Below are 18,804 nucleotides of genomic sequence, written 5' to 3'. Positions count from 1 at the left end.
AATTCTGTGCATCAAATCATACAAGGAATAATTTTGTTTGCCTTCATGAGATTTAAAGATACTATTGGATTTCTAACACTTGCAGTTATCAACTTTAAGTTAAATAAAAGTACTAGTCATTTTCCTAAATCCCTACAAACAGTTTGCTTACCCAAAATGATAGCAATTTGAATTTCCTCTGACCTGGTTATTTGGATTGGCATCTAAATATGGCTGGTTACAAAAATGAATGATGCAGTTGGCTAACACTGAAGGCTACTGTATGTCCTGACTGTTTATTTCACTCTCAGCAAACCCATGCAGAGCAAGCATTGCTGTTGTCCTTATGTAAACTAAGAGACCTTAATATCCCAGTAGTAGATAAAGCTAATTTCCTGAGTGCTGTTTTTTTGTTTCATAGCACAGTTGAGATGCAGCTGCCAACTTCTCACTGCTGGAAGGTATTTTAGGAAGTTAAACAATTTAGCTGCCCAAACACACTTCATATGCAATTTTAATTACCTTTGAAAATGTCTTCTCAGATGAAGTTATGTTTGTTTTGGTCTTAATTGGAGGAAAACAATTCAGCATGGACCACAGTTGATACTCTGTTGTGGCTGGTTTACCTGTCTGTCTTTGGAGTGGGGAAGGAGAGCAAGGAGTTGGATATTTGGAACAAGTTTTGGCTCTTTTGGACCACTGCAATAAATTGACAGGGGTGGTCATCACAGAAATGTGAAGTTCATATAGGTTTCTTGAAAAATGGTATCTGGATAGAGAAAAGGTAACCTGTTAGCAGGATATTGCCTCCCCTGAAAGAGGCACAGTGTGAACTCATCTTCAGCATAGGGCACCAACAACATACTGAGCAGGGCTGGTCAGGAAGGAAGGAGTGTCTCCCAGCAGACAGGAGAGCTTCAGATGGAGCTCATATGTCCTTGTACACCAAAACAAACCCCACAGAACTGGGAGGGGGGGTGTAGAAGAATACTGCCCCCCATCCCTCCAATTCCTGATTTCCATGCTTACAGCACCAACTGTTATTAATCTACACATTAAAGTTTTCATGTTTCTTAGAAAATTCTCTCTTGGGGGAAATGTACTATTTTACCTGTAACTTGATACGTGATTTTTTTTTTAATTACAGAAAAAATTTCTTTACCTCTTTTACATTAAATGGTGAAAGATGCATTTTTAGTATCACTTTCAAATTACCTTTCCTAAGTACTGGTGTTTCAGGTTTGTGAATGTCACACCACCACCCCAGGGTAGGCGTTTGGAAACTAGCCAGGTGTTTCATTCTTAGATTTCTGTGTTAGAGAACTGCACTTCAGTCCAGATACCTGTGATCCACTAGAACTTTATTGAGAAAATGTTGCTCAAATATTTTCAAAACACTAGGATTTTTACAGATGCAAGAAAAGTAATATGCAAACTTGAAAGTTCAACTGAATTCTAATTTTAAAATGAAATCAGATAATTCACCAGAGTCTTTTTTTCTTCAAAAATCATGTTTTAATTTTTTTCTTGGGGAAAAAAAAGTTGAGCTATTCTAAAAAGCAGTAAATATTAGGGTATTTAGCCTTGTGCTCTCTTGTGGATCCAAAGATACAGTGGTACGTTTGAAGGTAGTGTCTTTAAATAGAAACTTATTTAATGAATGTAGTGGTCCTGTGAAGCTTTTCATTGTTCTGTTGAATTCAGACTACCCATCTTTGCTTATTTTGTAATGTGAATTATTTCAGTAGATGTTCTTCTAGGGAGCACATAAAGTGTTTAAACACTGGTGGGACTGTACTTGGCTCTACCTCACCCTGAAAAGAGGTGAGGGGAAATAATCATGTCGATCTACTGAATTTGAAGCATACAGAGTTCAAGACACAGGTTATAGTACACCAAGATTATATTAAGCTAAAGACACTTTTTTCAGAAATAAAATTTCCAAGCTAGTCCACTGGAAACTGAGATAGGTGTACACATTTTTCAAGTGTCACAACCCCAGTGTGCATTTGTTTGTCTTAACACTGATGCAAATATATCAAATTTCAAAGGTAAAGTAACTTCAGTTGCATCTGCTTTATTAAAAAATTCCTTCTAGGTTGTCGTTCTGTCATAAGAGGAGTCTGGAAAATGATGGAAACAAATAAATGGGATGTAGTAATTCTTTTTCCATAGCATTTGTTTTTTCCAGCACACCATTCAAGTATACACAGTCATATATAGCAAATAGATGCAAAAGTAGGGCATTTCAGTGTACCTAAATTAAACTTCATGGACTACCTCACCGAGCATCTAATACTTTATACAGATGAAAAAGGCTGCTTTTTGGAAGTGGCTTCAATATTGTTTCTAAGTACTTAGCTAGTTGTGATTTATGACATTATATTGGTGTCCTGCTGAATTAATGAGAACTGAATGATTGAATTGCCTGGATTGCACTGGGTTTCTAGAAACCTGTTAGTGCAGAAAGTAGTTACTGTTCTGTTTATAGTTAACACAACAATTTGCTCTGCATTAGCCTTTGAATTACAAACCACTATATGTATTCTTCAGTTGTGGTTAAAATTACAATAATACTTTAATGTGGTAGATGAAGAATTAGCAAACACTTTATGGCATTTTTACTTTTGTTCATGTATAGATCAAACTCTTGCCCCAAAGCAGCATTTCTGTAAAGCTTCAGGAACATAATGTTGCCAGTTTTACTTATCAAGGGAAGAAATTATTGAAGTCAGCTACTACAGAAGTAATGGCATACAAAATGCTACAATATGCAAAACACCTCATAATCATTACTCTATAGCAGATATAAAGGCAGCATTTGAAAGGCTGCTGTGACTATGTAATGAAAGTCAGGGGTCTAAGTTGCTGAAGAAAACAGTGAGGAAAGTATAAGGGAAAAAAATTTCCTAGCTAAAGCAGCCCACTGGGCTTCTACAGCATAAGGGGTGACATAGCAAACTGGTAGAAACCTAGCAAATGGCCAGGAACAATTTTAGGAACAATTCTAAGCAATTGACACCTGGTTAGTACATCAGTCAACAGTAGACAGGGAAGAGTGCTGGTGAGGTAAGACCAGCCTACTAACTTTCTTTTATGGTAGGTGCTGACCTACTGCATCACTTAACCTACCACATTTTTTTTATAAGCAAGCACTTAATGGCCTGTATGATATATAATAACCCAGACTGGGAAGGGAGGAGGAACTGGCTTAATGCCTGTGGCTTGCACCTCAGCGGTAGTTTGTAATTGAAGACTTGATTCATGTTTAAAGCTTTATAGAGAGCTTAAACCTGAGCCTATGTAATGCTGATTCTCAGTAGGTCTTTGTTTTGAGAAGCTGCGTGGTTTCTCTGCCACTTTAGCCTAGGGCAAATGCTCATTATTAAAACCATACTGTAAACAATTCATTGAGTTTGTGGATTTTATTTTTTAACTATTAATTGAATCTGAAACCAATGCATTTTAAATTCACTGAGCAGCTGCAGGTCCTGGGTGAAACTGGTTCTCAGACTCATTTCAAGGAGGGCTTCAGAGCACTCCTGCTAGTCTGAATGAGCTGGACTGCAGGTCCCTGAAAGGGTTGGGTGTCCCAAAATGGGTTAATCCACTAGTACCACAAGCATGATTCTGCTGAAACCTGCTGTGATGTTAGCAAAGGGTTGAGCCAGAGACTGACCAAACAAAGTATCAATTCAATGAGCCTGGAATTTTTCAATAGAGACTTAAATTTGACTATTTTTTCCAAATGTGGTGACCCTACTGTCTCATTTTTTTTTCCTCTAGCAAAACCATGTAAGATCAGACTTGATGCATTTAGTGTTTCTAGTGTAAAGGCAAGTAAGAGAACACACTTCCTCTTTTAAGGAGTTTGAGAAGTTTTAAGTCAAGCAACTTCCATGAAAGCAGAGTCACAGAATCATAGAATGGTTTGGGTTGGAAGGGGCCTTAAAGATCACGTGGTTCCAACCCCCTGCCATGGGCAGGGACACCTTCCACTAGACCAGGTTGCTCAAAGCCCCATCCAGCCTGGCCTTGAACACTTACAGGGAGGGGGTGTCCAGCTTTGCTAGGCAACCTGTTCCTGTGTCTCACCACCCTCACAGTAAAGAATTTCTTCTTAATGTCTAATCTAAATCTACCGTCTTTCAGTTTAAAACCATTACCCCTTGTCCTGTCACTACACTCCCTGGTGGAGTCCCTCCCCATCTTTCCTGTAGGTCCTTTTTAAGTACTCAAAGGCTGCTATAAGGTCTCTCTGGAGCCTCCTCCAGGCTGAACAACCCCAACTCTCACAGCGTTTCCTCATAGGAGCGGTGCTCCATCCCTCCGATCATTTTTGTGGCCCTCCTCTGGACCCGCTCCAACAGGTCCGTGTCTTTCCTGTGCTGAGGACTCCAGAGCTGGACGCAGTAGTCCAGGTGGGGTCTCACCAGAGCAGAGCAGAGGGGCAGAATCACCTCCCTCGACCTGCTGGCCACGCTTCTTCTGATGCAGCCCAGGATGTGGTTGGCTTTCTGGGCTGCGAGTGCACATTGCTGGCTCATGTCCAGCTTTTCATCCACCAGTACCCCCAAGTCCTTCTTGGCAGGGCTGCTCTCAATCCCTTCATCCCCCAGCCTGTATTGATACCAAGGGTTGTCTTGATCCAGGTGCAGGACTTTGCATTTGGCCTTGTTGAACCTCATGAGGTTCTCATGGGCCCACCTCTCAAGCCTGTCAAAGTCCCTCTGGATGGCATCTCGTCCCTCTAGAGTATCAACTGCACCACTCAGCTTGGTGTCGTCCTCAAACTTGCTGTCATTAGTATAAATACAGCAATTATAGCTTATAAATGATGCTTGTCTTGACAATTCTTCTCTAGTAAGAAGAAATTGAGGGTGGCCGTGCTGTCGTATACTTACTATGAAAGCTGGTGCCATATCCAAACCTGGACATTTGTGGTATACAACCACCAAATTCAACTCCCCCATTGGTTCCAGCTGATGCTGGAAAACCCACTGAAGGTTCAAGTTTGTGGTTCAAGGTTGCTGTGGCTGTCCTTCTAGCAGACCTTTTCTGTGGAGCACTTGAAACGTGTCTCCAAGGTGCAGATTTCTACGGGGCAGGTTTTCGCCATGGCTAACCGCTCAGTTCATTTTTGTCTGTTTTGTCTTCTGCACTTTATTATGTAAGATTTGGAAGCTGAATCGTGCTTAATCCCACTTATTTCTATGCAGATTATTTTTACATTACAAAATAGGAAAGCTTAATATGTGATTTGAGCTCTTAAGAAATCAGAAAGTTCAGTGTCTGCCTGACCTCTGAGGAAAACTGGGTTTGTTTTTAGCATGACAGGTGAAGATTTAACTTAACTAGTAGTTAACACTAGAACATAGGAAAATTATTTGCATGCAACTATAGCTTCCCAGTCTTTGACTTTGGTACTTCAGCAAATTTCGAGTCAGTGTTCCTTATTTGTCAGAGAATCTGAGAGGAGTGTATTATTTGAAGCACGTGCTATTTTCAAAGCTAGTTCTAGTTCAAAACCTAACACTTTTGGAAAAAAATTTTTTTCCATATTCCTGTCAAAATAAATGCTTATTTCTTTTAAAACCAAGAGCACTAACTTTGTCTATACTTGGGAGATGTGGTAAACCTACAGAGGCAGTTTCTGACAGTGCGGCACTTTTAACAGTGCTGTACTCTGCTTAGAAATGGTTAGATGATTATACCTATAGTGGTCATAGTATTTTCCTCTACAGATTAAAATTCAAACTTCTGTGTTTAGCTGTTGCTCTCTAAATTAATTTGTTTGGTGGTTCTTTCTGTAGAAATGAGGTAGACTGGAAAGCAGTGATCTGTTCTTGTTTTCCTGCTGGGGTGCATGTGTGGGCAAGTTCATTGTGGAAATTTGAGAGAGTAATCGTTTCTAGATCTGTGCTTTTTTTTTTTTTTTGTGCTTCTAGTCAGACATTTAGTTTAACTCCTCAATGAGCAACAGTTGTAAAACAACTGATTGGTACACCGAGGCATTAACTCCACCCTGGTGCAGTGGCAGTTTAAGGCAACATGAAGGCTAATGTTGTAAATTCAGGACAAGCCTAGTAGTGAGAATATGAATATATATATTGTGTGTATATATTCATATATAGACAAAATGCATCTGAAAGGTTCCTGTTAATCTTTGTGTACAAGGATGAGATGTAGAAGGCGCTCGATTCACAGTTTCACTCTGGACAACATTCATGTTACTGTTTTGAGAGACCATACTATTTTATCCTAATGCTTAGGTTAGCAATGTCGGTAAGACTTGGCTCTGCCTTTTCTTTTCCCCATTCTCTAAATCAAGGATCATAATCCACATATGTAGACAACAGTGGGTATTTGGATGCTGCTTGGCTTCGTGTTGCTTCTGTATTTGCGGCTACAAGCCATGTCCTCGTGGCGCAGTGTTGCTCCTGGAGGGCCAGCGTTACTCAAGGACAGCAGACCCCCACAGTTCAAACCGAGTGGGGTGAGACTTCCTGGAGGGGAGAGCTAAGACTGCAGAAGGAAGGCAGTCAAGCAAATGTCTCTTGCCTAAATGACTGTTAAGGGAGCTCTGTGAAAAATTATCCTTTCATTAAGAAAGGATCAGGCCAGAAGATACGAGAAGGGGTTTTTTAGGCATTCGGGCTTCTAAGGAAAAATAACTCCATTGTAGAATGTGTTTTGCTCACCTGAGTGTGTTTTCCAGTGCAAGCTCTTCTGGAAGCCTGCTCTGCATTGCATCTCTGCTGTGAGGTTTAGGAACACTACTGAAGCTATGCCTGAATGTATTTTTGGCCAGTTTGTCCCTGTTTTCATATGCTAATGCACTTTTAGCTAGAATAGCTCTCATGTATATATTCATGCATTTTATTTTACAATCTTGCGTGCTATTGAGGTCAGGTTAATAGGCCTACGGTTGTACTTGTCTCTTCCCACTCTCCATGAATACTTCTGCTTTTGGGTACTTCTGCTAATGCCACTCCTAGCTGACTACCCTTGTGCTCTGATGTGACATTTCCTGTATGTTTTACCCGTATTTTTTCCTGTTCAGGAGCCTCAGCAAGTGGGACTCGGCAAATACCGTCTTTCCTGTGTGTTATAGATCCATAGCCAATAACTTCTATTCATCAGTACTTTTCAGTTTCCTTTGCTCTTATTGATCTTTCCAGATAACTGCTGGAAGAAATTACTTAACCTGCAGTGCAGGGCTCCAGACCTGTGTGTGACCCCTCACATAGGCTTTTACAACTTCAACACCAAGAAATGCCAAGTGTACTCCAGCTTGAAGATCCTGATCTCTGTAGGAATAGCGTTTTTATTTTCTAGACCATGTCTAGAAAGTCAGTCTGCAGTCTGGCAATTTCTGGAAGAGTATTGCTGAGTTTAAATGTTTTGTGTTTTGCAGTATACTCCTTGTACTGTACTGGCAGGCTTCTTAACGTTCTTTGTAATTTTTTAGGTTTTCTGAGTTAGTATGGGCAAGTTTTGCAGGGATATATACTATTACCCCATGACTCTTAGTTTAGGGTTTTTTCCATTTTATGAGGTTTTCTTTAGTTTCATGGGCCAAACATAGCCACTTATTCCATGGAAGGAAGTGACTTTTCATAAAAAGGTTAGTGGTAAAATGAAGTAAAAGGATTACTTTGGATGAGAACTTTTTCCTGTAAAACATCAGAGCTCTGTTGTTTTACTTCATTTAAGTTTTAGTGAGGATTTTGAAAAAGAAAACCTGAAGAAACTACCTTATACAAAGTTACTTACATAAACGTTATTGGGTGTTTGATCTAACTCCATTTTTCTTCAGGTAGACTTGATACTCAGATCAAACTGCTGCTCTGTACAGCTCGAAATACCAAATAAACTCAACATGGGTCTGTCATAACAGTCATTTTTTCACATTTTACCCAAGAATGCCAATACTTGGTATAAAGATACCTGCTCTGTAAGAGTGTCAGACGTGCTCTTGGATGTTGAAAGTGGAGAGTGGCCTGTCAAACCCTTTCCTTTTGGAAGGATGACCGCGACAATTGTAAATCAGAGCTTCCTCCAAAGGAAGAAGAATTTGCAAGTTGTCTTCATGCAGAAGCTAAAACCTGCAGGCCTTTTGGAGAGCTGGGTTGGTAAGACCCAAGCCTGGCATGGATTCGTGGGCCTGTCTGATCGGTGGGCTCGGGAGCCAGGCTGTCCGGCATCTGGGGTTTTCTGTATGTCACAAGTTCCTCCCAGGCTCTTTGGGGAGGTGATCACGCACACAGCAACTGGACTGTCTCATCTTTGCCTTCAGCTCTTTTGAAGTAAAAAGGAAGTGGTGGTCTCAGTTTATCTTATTCTTTATCCTCAGTGCAGAGCTCTTTAAGAAGCGGCATTTGTGATAGTTGTAGTATGGCATTCAGGTCCTGGATATGAGGCAGGACCAGAGGCAGTGGGCACAAACTGAAACACGGGAAGGTCTGTCTGAACATTGGAGACACTTTTTTGCTGTGAGGCTGACTGAGCACAGGGAGAGGTTGCCCAGAGAGGTGGTGGAGGCTCCATCTATGAAGATCTGCTAAAGCCCTCTGGACATGGTCCTGGGCAGGTGGCTCCAGGTGGCCCTGCTTGAGCAGGGGGGTTGGACCAGATGACCTGCAGAGGTCCCTTTCCACCTCAACCGCTCTGTGAGTCTGTGGCCTCTGACCAGAAGGGCTGTAGGCACTTCTCTGGTTCTTTGGAGTAGTTACATGAAAAGCAGCTGATGATTAGCATTCCTGTTTGATATACTTGACTGTGGTTAGGCTAAGGCAGGCTGTCCCTCTGTGAGTTCTTAGATGAATGAACTTGTGAGTTATTTATCTCTGAGCTAGAGGGATGAGGCTAGAGATGAGCAGACTGTTTTAATCTCTGGAGCCTTTTGCAAATTAGGACGACTCATTAACTCTGTAGATGTAGCTTTAAACTCAAGGCACTAACTTTTCATTTATCTTGTTGCTTAGTGATACCTGCTTACTTGTTCTAGAGCTAAGTTCAAAGAGGAGACCTCTACGCATTGGATACGTGTTCTGCAGTGCTGCTCTTAGCAAGAGTAGAAGTATCCACAGAAAGTGTTCACTCAGTTGTCAGGATACCGGCAGCTTGTTTGCTGAGCATCCTCTTCTGCTTTCTGAAGCTGTTGGTGAAATAATTTAAGACACCTAAGGCAAATGTAAGTTACAGAACAGACTCTGTTCCACAGCAATACAACCCGTGCCTCTCCTTGCTAGTCATGCCAATTAAATGTTAGCTGTAGTCTCACCGCTGATGTTGGTGGCTCAAAAGCCTGCAAATGATCATACAGAGATTCATTACATTGTCATTGTTCTGAGATAAAAGCTCTCTTTGACCAAGTTGAAAGGTAGCACGCTGACAAATTGGCCAAATAAATGAGGTACGCAAAATCGCAAGATGGAGTTTGCCGTTTCTGTTGTGTGGGGAAGTAATAGCCTGTGGAAATAGCAGCGTGAAAAACGTATGCCGCAGCAGCAGTCTGCTTGTCAGGTGCTCGTGTTTCGTTCACAGCAGATATTTCTAGAGGAAGCATGAATGTGAACACTGATTTTAGTTACACAGTTGATTTTTTTGAGGTTATTTGTGGTGGATTTCTTGTTCTTTCTGGTGGTAAAGCAAGGTCCATTTGTGCTTCAAACGTGCAACTGAAAATCCCTCTTTTAGCAAATTAGACCTGTGATGCTCAGCGTCGGATGGGAGGCAAATGTCTGTGGGAGGCAAATACCTTCTTCTTTTCTCCTTTCCACTTTCTCCTTTCTGCTCTGAGCGGATCGTGAGAGGCTGACAGCAGACCCGGCGATGGGCAGTGCTGTAACTGGCCGTAGGCTTGTGTACTCTTTCCCTCCCCACAGCAGCACAGCGGCACTGTTCAAGTTCCCAGCGCAACACCACGGGCCCTGGAGCAGCAAGAGGTGTACGGGAGTGCGCAAGCGTTGTAGCTGGGGACTAGAGACAGAGGGTTTAAGTGTGTGAGGCAATTAATGGGACATAACATCCCATACCCCAGTAAACCTTTGTAAAGATGACCGGAAAGCTTTGTCTGGATGTTTTCTGATCACCCACATGCTTATCTGTGTGTGTGACCAAGCCCAGCTGGCAGCTACTCCCACTGTCTGCCTGTAGTGCTCTTGGTGCCATTCAGACAAAATCTAGGAGCCCCTCTGTTGGAGGTGGTTTCCTGATCCCAGCCGTAAGACCACCTGAAGATTTCGTTCCTGCAGGTTAATCGCTGATTGTAAACACACTGAGCAGGACAGCAATGCGGTTCCAGAGCAGCCAATTCCATTCTTTTCTGTAATTTCTTCAGCGCTGAGTCTGTCTTTGTGCTTAGCTCATGGTTGGGTTTCTTGACATCAGTGGGTGTCAGATGAAGAAAGATTGTATTTGTTGGGTATTGGATTGCAGTTAACCGTAATTGTCATATCCTGCCAGTCCCCTCTCCTTTGCTGTGGAGCTCTGTGGTGCACGAGTCTGTATGGAAATGGGATTAGATGTGGCTGTCTGGCACCACTTTCTCTTAGACGGGTGTGCAACTTTGAGAAAAGTCACTTGAATAAATTGCTGGAAGCACCTGTTCAAAGCTTCTGGCACAGATGAATTTCTCTACACAAACTCTAAGAGAGGTTCTTTTTCTGTGCTGGTAAATTGGTTTTAACTGATTGGGGAAAAGGAAGCAATGAGAGTATAATTGTAGAATAATTCAGGCTAGAAGGAGCCTCAGGAGGTCATCTAGTCTAGCCTGCTGCTCAAAGCAGGATCACTTTCATTACGAATGTATTTATAAACTCCTTTCTCTTAACATCCTTTTCACCCTCTTTGTTCTACTTGCTCAGTCTCCATGCAAACATGTACTTGGCAGTACCAGCCCCACATGAGCACACTAAGTGAGGTGAAGAATGAGTGCATACAGATGGTGACTGAATTACTCACACAGAAACCTGTTGCAAAAAATCTGATCTTCAGCCAGCAGTTTCACCTGCCTGCTCACAAGAGTCTGTCTGTATGAACTCCAAAATGTTTCCATGGTCTAAAGAGTGTGTCAAGATAAAGTACTTAAATTCTCTGGCTTCCAAGAAGAATAATGCTAGAATGCAACTGCTAAATACTGTTTGTCTTGTTATTGATGTGAATTTGTTTGAAAAATCTGGTCTATAATCCAGGGGACAATATCAAAGGTAGTAGGTAGATTGTCGTTAAGCTTTTTTGACGCAGGGGAAATGTCACCTTTGTCAGCACTTGGCAGTCTTCCATTTTAGCTCAAATACAATTTGAAAGTTAATGCTTGAGGTGTTTCAAAGATACCTGTTTTCATAATTATCATTCCTGTTGCTTTTTCTGTTGTCCTCCTTCTCTATAGCACAGTGTTTATAACTCTTCAGGTAGTTAGCTCATTGTTTGTCTGGGTCCTTTTAGCACATGACAGAAGTATAGTTAGTATACCTATTTTACATAGATTTACCTAGAGTTTAAATTAGCGGGGAGAGCAAAGTGTCTGAAGTGGCACAGAAGTCAGTGTAGCACATTTGTTTGCATATTTGTGTAGAGCCCTTAAAAAGTCTGTGATTCTTGGCTGCTGTGGCAATGTAACTCATTTAATGAACTAGTCAGTGTAAGCTGACTGGTATGTATATAGAGATGTAATTAATGGAATGCTTATAAAAGCATGTGTCTCTACTGAGATAAAATACATGCCTTTTTATAGCTTCTATTTGTATTACTCAAGAGCACTTACCATAGCGATTAACTTCTACAAAATCAATTTATGTCTTACAGCTTGCCTTGAAGGGATCTAACTATGCTGGTCTGCTGGAGCGGCATCGCATTCATACAAAAAATGTGGAGCATGTTGTAGACAGTTTACGGTAAGAATGCATGGATGTTGAGAATTTCAGACACGGTGCAAATACCCATGGGTTGTGTAAAACAACGAAAGGAAGCCTTGTGCTACAAGCTGTAATAAAATAGGAATACTGAAGACAGGATGATGCAGATGAACAGTCATTCCTGAAACAATCGTAATGTGAACTAGCTCAGTTCAGTTAACTAACACTGTGTTATTATCTTGAAAACAAATGAAAAAGATGTAAAGGATTTGTGTGAGTGTCAAATGTTTATAAGCCAAATACCACTGTAATTAGTCCTTAATTACATGTCAGTTTTTCAGAAGGATGTGACAAGGAATAATATAGGACACATTCAGGCTTTTTCTGCACTTTATAGGAACGAGAGGATAGAAGTTCGTCTTGTTAAACGTCGAGAATATAATGAAGAGACAGTTCGGTGGGCAGATGCTGTTATATCAGCAGGAGGTACGACTTTATGGAAGGGAAGTATTTGTTTCAGTATGTTTTCATAGATACATTTTTTAAAAATATTTTGCAGTGTGTAAAGCATCTGGAGGTGTGCACATTTTGAAAACAAATTGCTTATCTAATTGTCAGAAAATGTTACAAAATGCAATGGTTATGACCATCCTCTCTACCTCTAGTATCTCAAATTGTAGCACTAGGAAGTGAATCCAAGTGCACGGCCACTTCGGAAATGTTTAATTGTCTCATATGAAACAGTATAAACTGTGGAATTTACTATAGTTTTCAACTAAAGAGGATAAAATGCTTGCTGTCATGTGATTATACATAGCCCTAAACCCTACTCTTTCGTTTTTGGTATGTGAGGTGGAGACTAACATACTACCTTTTCCTCCCCTTGCTCAAACTGTCTTTCTTGCTTTCACACTTGATTCCAGTGGCAGGAGTATCTAGTTGGATGGTACCAGTGAAAGTATGCAGCTTCTGAGCAGCCTGTGCCACTGATCAGAGCTTTTTAAATGAACTAACAGAGCAACTAACCTGATTGTTTCTTTTTAACATTGGATTGCAGCAGTTCATTCAGTGTTATTTTTGTGATTCGCTGCAAATACTGCAGCGTGTTGCTGGGCTCTGACATAATGTTCAGTTATCTGTGGCAGTTAGACTTGACCACTGCTCTGCCTTTCTCTCCTCCCCACTGGTCCAGTTTGCCCTTAGCTGCTGGTTACCACGCAGAATGGGTAGAAAGGGATATGTGTACATTCCTGAAGCATCCAAATATACTCTTGTAGATTTCAAATAACTCCTCTAAGCTGCAGATTAAAGGGCCAATTTGGCTGTGGCAACATTAGTCATGGTTATGAGGCAAGCAGCTGGGAAGTGATATATCATCCGAGGTTTTCAGAGCTTGTATCTTGGTGCAAAGACTGATTCAGTTTGTAGCTGTCCTTCCGTTTAACAGAAAGGAAAAAATATCAGTATCTGAAGAAGCCAGTGACACTTAAAGATTTCTACTTCAACAGTTTTATCTAAGGCTTCTTTTCCAAGTGTGCCTATTTGGGGCCAAACAAGAGCTCTAAATTGTGCCTTCTAGGAGCACAACTGAGATGGAACTAAAGTCATTGTTTTCATGTGATTCACAGTAAAATTTCGTATTGTTTCCTGTCTCCTGAGGCTTTGATTAGCAATACTGTCTAAATCTATTTTCTTAAAGAATTTATCTTACCAGCTGATAAACAAACAGAAGTTCCCATAAATCTCTTTTCAGATTTGCTTCTGCCAAATTCAGTTGCCTGGGCACGTATAGCTGTCAGATAAGTCGTACTTTTTCGAATCGCATTTGACATCTTGAATTCAGTTGTCACTACTCTGCTTTGAAAGTTGTCAGTAGTTTTGTGGTCCCATTTTATTTTTGTGCAGCTTACTTGATCAGTTGTTGATATAAAAGCACATAGCAGTAATGCTGCAGTACATGTGAGACTATTTTGTTTGTGATACTAGAATGTGAAGTGAAACTAACTTTTGTTTTGCTTTTTCCATAGGTGATGGTACAATGTTGTTGGCAGCCAGTAAGGTCTTTGATAAATTTAAACCAGTTATTGGAGTAAATACTGATCCTGAAAGGTAAAAACATATTTGGGAAAGCAATACTTTATTTAATATCAGGCACAATGTGCATCTGTTTTCAGGATGCATGAGGCACGCCTGTAGCATTTGGCAGCGTAAATGTCTGTTTTAGTGGGTTGTAGATACACGTGAACTTGTTTTATTAGAAGAGTTTCCACAATGAGTTATCCTGTCTCATCCGAGCGGACATTAAGTAGTATTGGATAAGCATGACTGTGTTCAACTGCCACAGCTGTTCTCACACACCAGTGTAACAGCACTTGTAGCTAGTTAATTTGTATTACTAACCAGAAGTTTGAGGCTAGAGATGGCAGTATAGAACAGAAACAGGAAAAGGGACTAAAGAAAAGCAACTAAGTGTGGTGCCTGAACACACAGAAACTTGGTTTCTTTATGAGGAAGGCGAATCCTATTGGAAATCTGATAGAGCCTCAGATGAAGAAGTTTGTTCTGGTTTCTACATGTAAATCATGTCATATCTCAGAGGATGCAGTCTCCTCAGCCAATTAATGGCATTTAGTTGTCCTATTATAAACTCCACACAGTTGCATCCACCTAGCCATAAGATTGATTTGGGCAGGTGGATGCAGTGTATTAGTACTGCCTGGTTGGTATAACCTTCAAATGGATGGCAAGTGAAACTCAGAATTCACCAGGGCTCTGTCTGCTGAGATTTCCAGATTTAGGTTTCAGCTTTTGATACTACCAGTTAATTTAATCTGAGTAGGTAAGAAAGTGGTGGCCAAAAGTTCCGATTCCTTCCATGCCTTACTCTTCTCCCAAAACTTTTCAAATGCTGTGAATAGATATTCTGCACCGTCAAGCCTGAATAACAGGGTTCAAATAACAAGTGCCTTCAAGTTATCAAATATCACTCATGAAAGGGGAGCAGTGTTTAGTCTTCTGGCTTTGACATGAGAGGTTTTTGATCTTAGGCATGTTGCTTACCTGTCTCGTATCACTAAATTGTGTGTAAATGGAGGAAATTTTCTTTCTAACTTGCAAAGTTTATTAAGCTTGAATTCCTTGCCTAGAGCTATGGTGACAGGAACTATATTAGTACCTACACATTCCTGCAGGATTACTAGCTGAACAGCCAATTTTTAGGGGAAATGTGCGAGAAATATCTTACGTCTTACCTTACCTCACCCTGCATATGCTGCAGGAGCTGAAAGAGGTATATTGTTGCTGATGTGCGATTATGTAAGAATAGTATAGGTTCATAAAGGTCAAAGTGTAGCTTTGCTTTATGTAACAGACAGAGATGTTTATTTTGTTTTGTTTTTTAAAGGTACCAAATCTTAACAATTATACTGTCATTTTCATTGTTCTTTTTCGCTACCAGATCAGAGGGTCACTTATGCTTGCCTGTGAGATACACACACGCATTTCCTGAAGCACTACAGAAGCTTTATCGTGGTGAGTTCAGGTAGGATTCACTGATGTTTGGTTTTCCAAAACATACTGTGATTGGAAAATACTTAATGATGTGCAATTCCTAAGGAGCAGACGATGCTTAGTAAAATCTTAATGCCTCAAATCGTGAATTCTGTTTAGATGTTTACCATGTTGAAAAATGGATTTGTGGTCAAGAGTGAGATTGGAATACAAAGGATAAAATTGACTGCCAGTTCCAGCAAAAACACTTTGCAAAAGCCTATACAGTTAGGAAATGGTCAGTGTCTTGCTTCTCGGCTTCTGGTGATTAAGGGAGAGTGGTTTAAATTTTGTTAACAGATTAGTGTAAGGCAAGCTTTTCTTTATGCTGAAGGTGGCTTGATGTTTTCAATACTAGATATTCCGAAAATAGAAGAATCTCACTTGGATTAAGAAGGAAGCAAGCTGAATTTTAAAGGACAGACTAGGGAAGAGTTTTTTAATAACTATTTAAAAAGAGACGTTGTTCTGTGGTGTATTAATATTCCAGAATATGTTTATGATGGCAAACCATCAAACAGAAATCAGTCATTCACATGAAAATATATTGCAATTGGGTTTTGCTTATACTTCTAGCATATTTAATTTGTAGCTTGAAGTGTAACACTATTTGTGCCATAGAAAAATTCTTAAATGAGGTGAATACAGTCATCAGGATTGATTATAAATAACAAGGGGTTTCAATAGGTGTTGCTAAATGAAAAGGTACTTTCAACTCACATATTCTGAGACTTAGAAAACAGAAGGTTTTAACTCTCCATCATGCTGAGTTGCTTAGGTAAAGCTGGTAGTGCTAATGCAGGTAACTTCCCTTGATAATCTAGGCACTTCTAATGTTTTGTTGGATGCCATGTTATGTTTTTGTTGTTGACACTCCTGTTATTGCTCATTGTGGAGCTGAAGCCTCGCCAGAGTGAAACAGAAAGGATCTCCCTGGTTATTTTTCCAGAATAATAGGAACTGATATTCCTAAGCAAGGACCTGAGCGGGTGTTTCACTTGGCAGTTCTCAGATTTATTTGGCCCTAAGGAAACTTTAAAATAGGTGGGTAACTGGACCAGCCCATCTGGAAGAGTTTCTGGTGACTCAGAGTTGCATAAGGATGGTGAGGTGCCAGAGACTGGAAAAGGGGGATTGTCTTTTCTCCTTATTCTTGAAGTGTCAGCCACTTCAGTGCAACAATCTGTGTAAGCACTTACCTTGTAGTGCCATGAAACAACCAACATTATTGCTTTATAAAGGACAAACTATATCAGACTACCCATGTTTCTTTTTTGATGGTCAGTGGTGTAACAGCATCTCAGAATAGGGGTGTAATAGGGATACAGTCCCATTTTCTAATTTTGTAGGGGTTTTGACATGTTCTAGCATGAGTATTGTAAGGAGGACAGCATAATGACACTCACTGCATGCTGTCTGCCTGACTACCTAAAACTATATTTGGAATTTAAGGGCAGATAGGTAATTATACTAAGGATTGTTGAATGAGGCTCTACAAGGATGACAACAAGGAAAAACTAGTAATGTAGTCATATAAAGCATAAGTCTTCCTTGCTGTAATGTCAGGAAACATGTAAGCTGGTTACTGTCACCCAGATTTCAACAGTATGAAGTGGGAAAAGCTGTGCTTATAACACTCCCTTGCGATTTGCTTTCTTAATCAAAACTACTATTACTATGTTGTTTTATATAACCTCTAAATTGTAAGAGGAAAAAGGAATTGATACCTCTTCTAGGAAAAAGTAAAAAATCTGAATGTTGGAACAGCTTAAGGAAGAATGCCTCTTACATTCTTCTCTGACTTCATTTGAATTCCTCTTAAGCATCCTAAAGTTCCTAGGCTAGGAGAGATTCTTAAAATGTAAGGATACTTGTGGCCCTTATGTATAAACGGGTGGATAGACCTGCTTTTCTGGACATCTACAAATACAAACAAAAGATGGTAAAAATACAGTATGTATTGCTGTATACATTCCTGAGAGCTTGTTATTCTCAAAATCATTACATCAGTCATGAATTCATCAGTTAGGATCACATGCCTAAAAAGATGAGTTATCTATAATGTTTGTAGACTACTTTTGGCCAGTGTCCTCTTACTTTACACATACAAAAAACATTAGGTAGCAAATTGGTAAGTGTAAAGTATTTACATTTTAGTATGACTAACTTTCTAAATTTAGAAATGATAGTGGAGGCTATAAAACTTGAAATGTGACTTTGAATATATTTAACTTTTAATCTTAAGATGCTCTGCTTTGAGAGTGAAGACTCTGATCCTGTCTAATTCTGTAATGAATATTTCAGCTACTGATACCAACTTCTTTCTCCTCTCTAAGGTGGCAGTGGCGGCAAAGAATCCGACTGTATCTTGAAGGAACTGGTATTAACCCAACCCCTGTAGATTTACATGAACAGCAGCTAAGCCAAGAGCAACACAGCAGGGCTCACATAAATGAAAGATTCCAGGATCAAAGTAGGTTAAAATCTGACAAGAATATAATAACTCTGCTATGATAACTTGGAATAGGAGATAAAGATTTGTAAGAGTTCAAGTATTTGAAGTCTGGTTGCTGTATTTGAGAGGCAGGCAGAGACAGCTCTCATTAGCTGAAGATGCAGATTAAGGTTTTTTAGAAGGGAGTATTTTTTGTTTCTGTATGTTTATCCTGGACTGTACACTTAGAACCAGTTTTCAGTATTAATAGTTAATTTAGAGATGTTTTTAAATAGTATTATCTGCTGGCAAATACCTGAGCTTTTTTAAAATGCTGTCTCTTAGGGTTACTATAGACAGTTGGGGTTACCACATGAACGTTTTACCATGCGTTTAGCTGCTCCACACTAAAAGCGTGTGTGTGTGTGTGTGCATGCACACACGCATGCGTGCTCTTAACTTGTGCTAAATTTGAGGTAGGTTACTTCACAATTGAAAAAGCTGGTCACAGACTGCCAGCAAGCAAATGAGAAATCAGAAGTGAGGATCTTTCCCTGGGAAATTCTTCAGTCATCAGACACCTTCGGCTGTTTTCTTTATGATGGATTGAAGATGCATGATTCTATCCTTAACCTGTGTCTAGCACTGCATTTCCTCACTGAGCAGTCCTTAGTCAACATGAACAATGTGTTAATCCCTCTTAATTACCCTGTGGTGTAAAGCCTAATTCTTTGAACTTTATCAGAAATGTCTGTTAAGTCACTGTCAGTGAATTTAACTAGGCTGGAAGACTGACTGACAGAAGAGAAGACTTCAGTCTGTCTAGTTGCCCCTGAGTTTTCAGGGAAAGCAATGCCTCAACATAAGTGTCATTGCCTTATTGACCTTGGCCTAAATATTTGTAGTCTCCAGTAAAGGACAGCGGCTGGCTACAGACTAAATCAATGACAAATTGAGTCCTTGAAGAAAATGGAGCACTAG

At 40.2% G+C, this 18,804-nt stretch overlaps 1 protein-coding gene across 2 annotated transcripts in view; it reads left to right on the top strand.

The window, feature by feature from the left end:
* The window catches only part of NADK2 (NAD kinase 2, mitochondrial), a 34,312-nt gene that overhangs the window by 4,560 nt on the left and 10,948 nt on the right, over positions 1-18,804 (top strand). For both annotated transcript variants that reach the window (XM_075488546.1, XM_075488545.1), the window contains exons 2-6: positions 11,791-11,879; positions 12,238-12,326; positions 13,868-13,949; positions 15,298-15,381; positions 17,726-17,862. In XM_075488546.1, the coding sequence (XP_075344661.1) occupies positions 11,791-11,879; positions 12,238-12,326; positions 13,868-13,949; positions 15,298-15,381; positions 17,726-17,862 (481 nt within the window). The remainder of the gene's footprint in view (positions 1-11,790; positions 11,880-12,237; positions 12,327-13,867; positions 13,950-15,297; positions 15,382-17,725; positions 17,863-18,804) is intronic.

This window comes from Mycteria americana, chromosome Z (assembly GCF_035582795.1).
Source record: "Mycteria americana isolate JAX WOST 10 ecotype Jacksonville Zoo and Gardens chromosome Z, USCA_MyAme_1.0, whole genome shotgun sequence".
Classification (NCBI taxonomy): Eukaryota; Metazoa; Chordata; class Aves; order Ciconiiformes; family Ciconiidae; genus Mycteria; species Mycteria americana.
The sequence above is the reverse complement of the archived record's forward strand: the minus strand, read 5'-3'. Positions and strand labels throughout refer to the sequence as shown.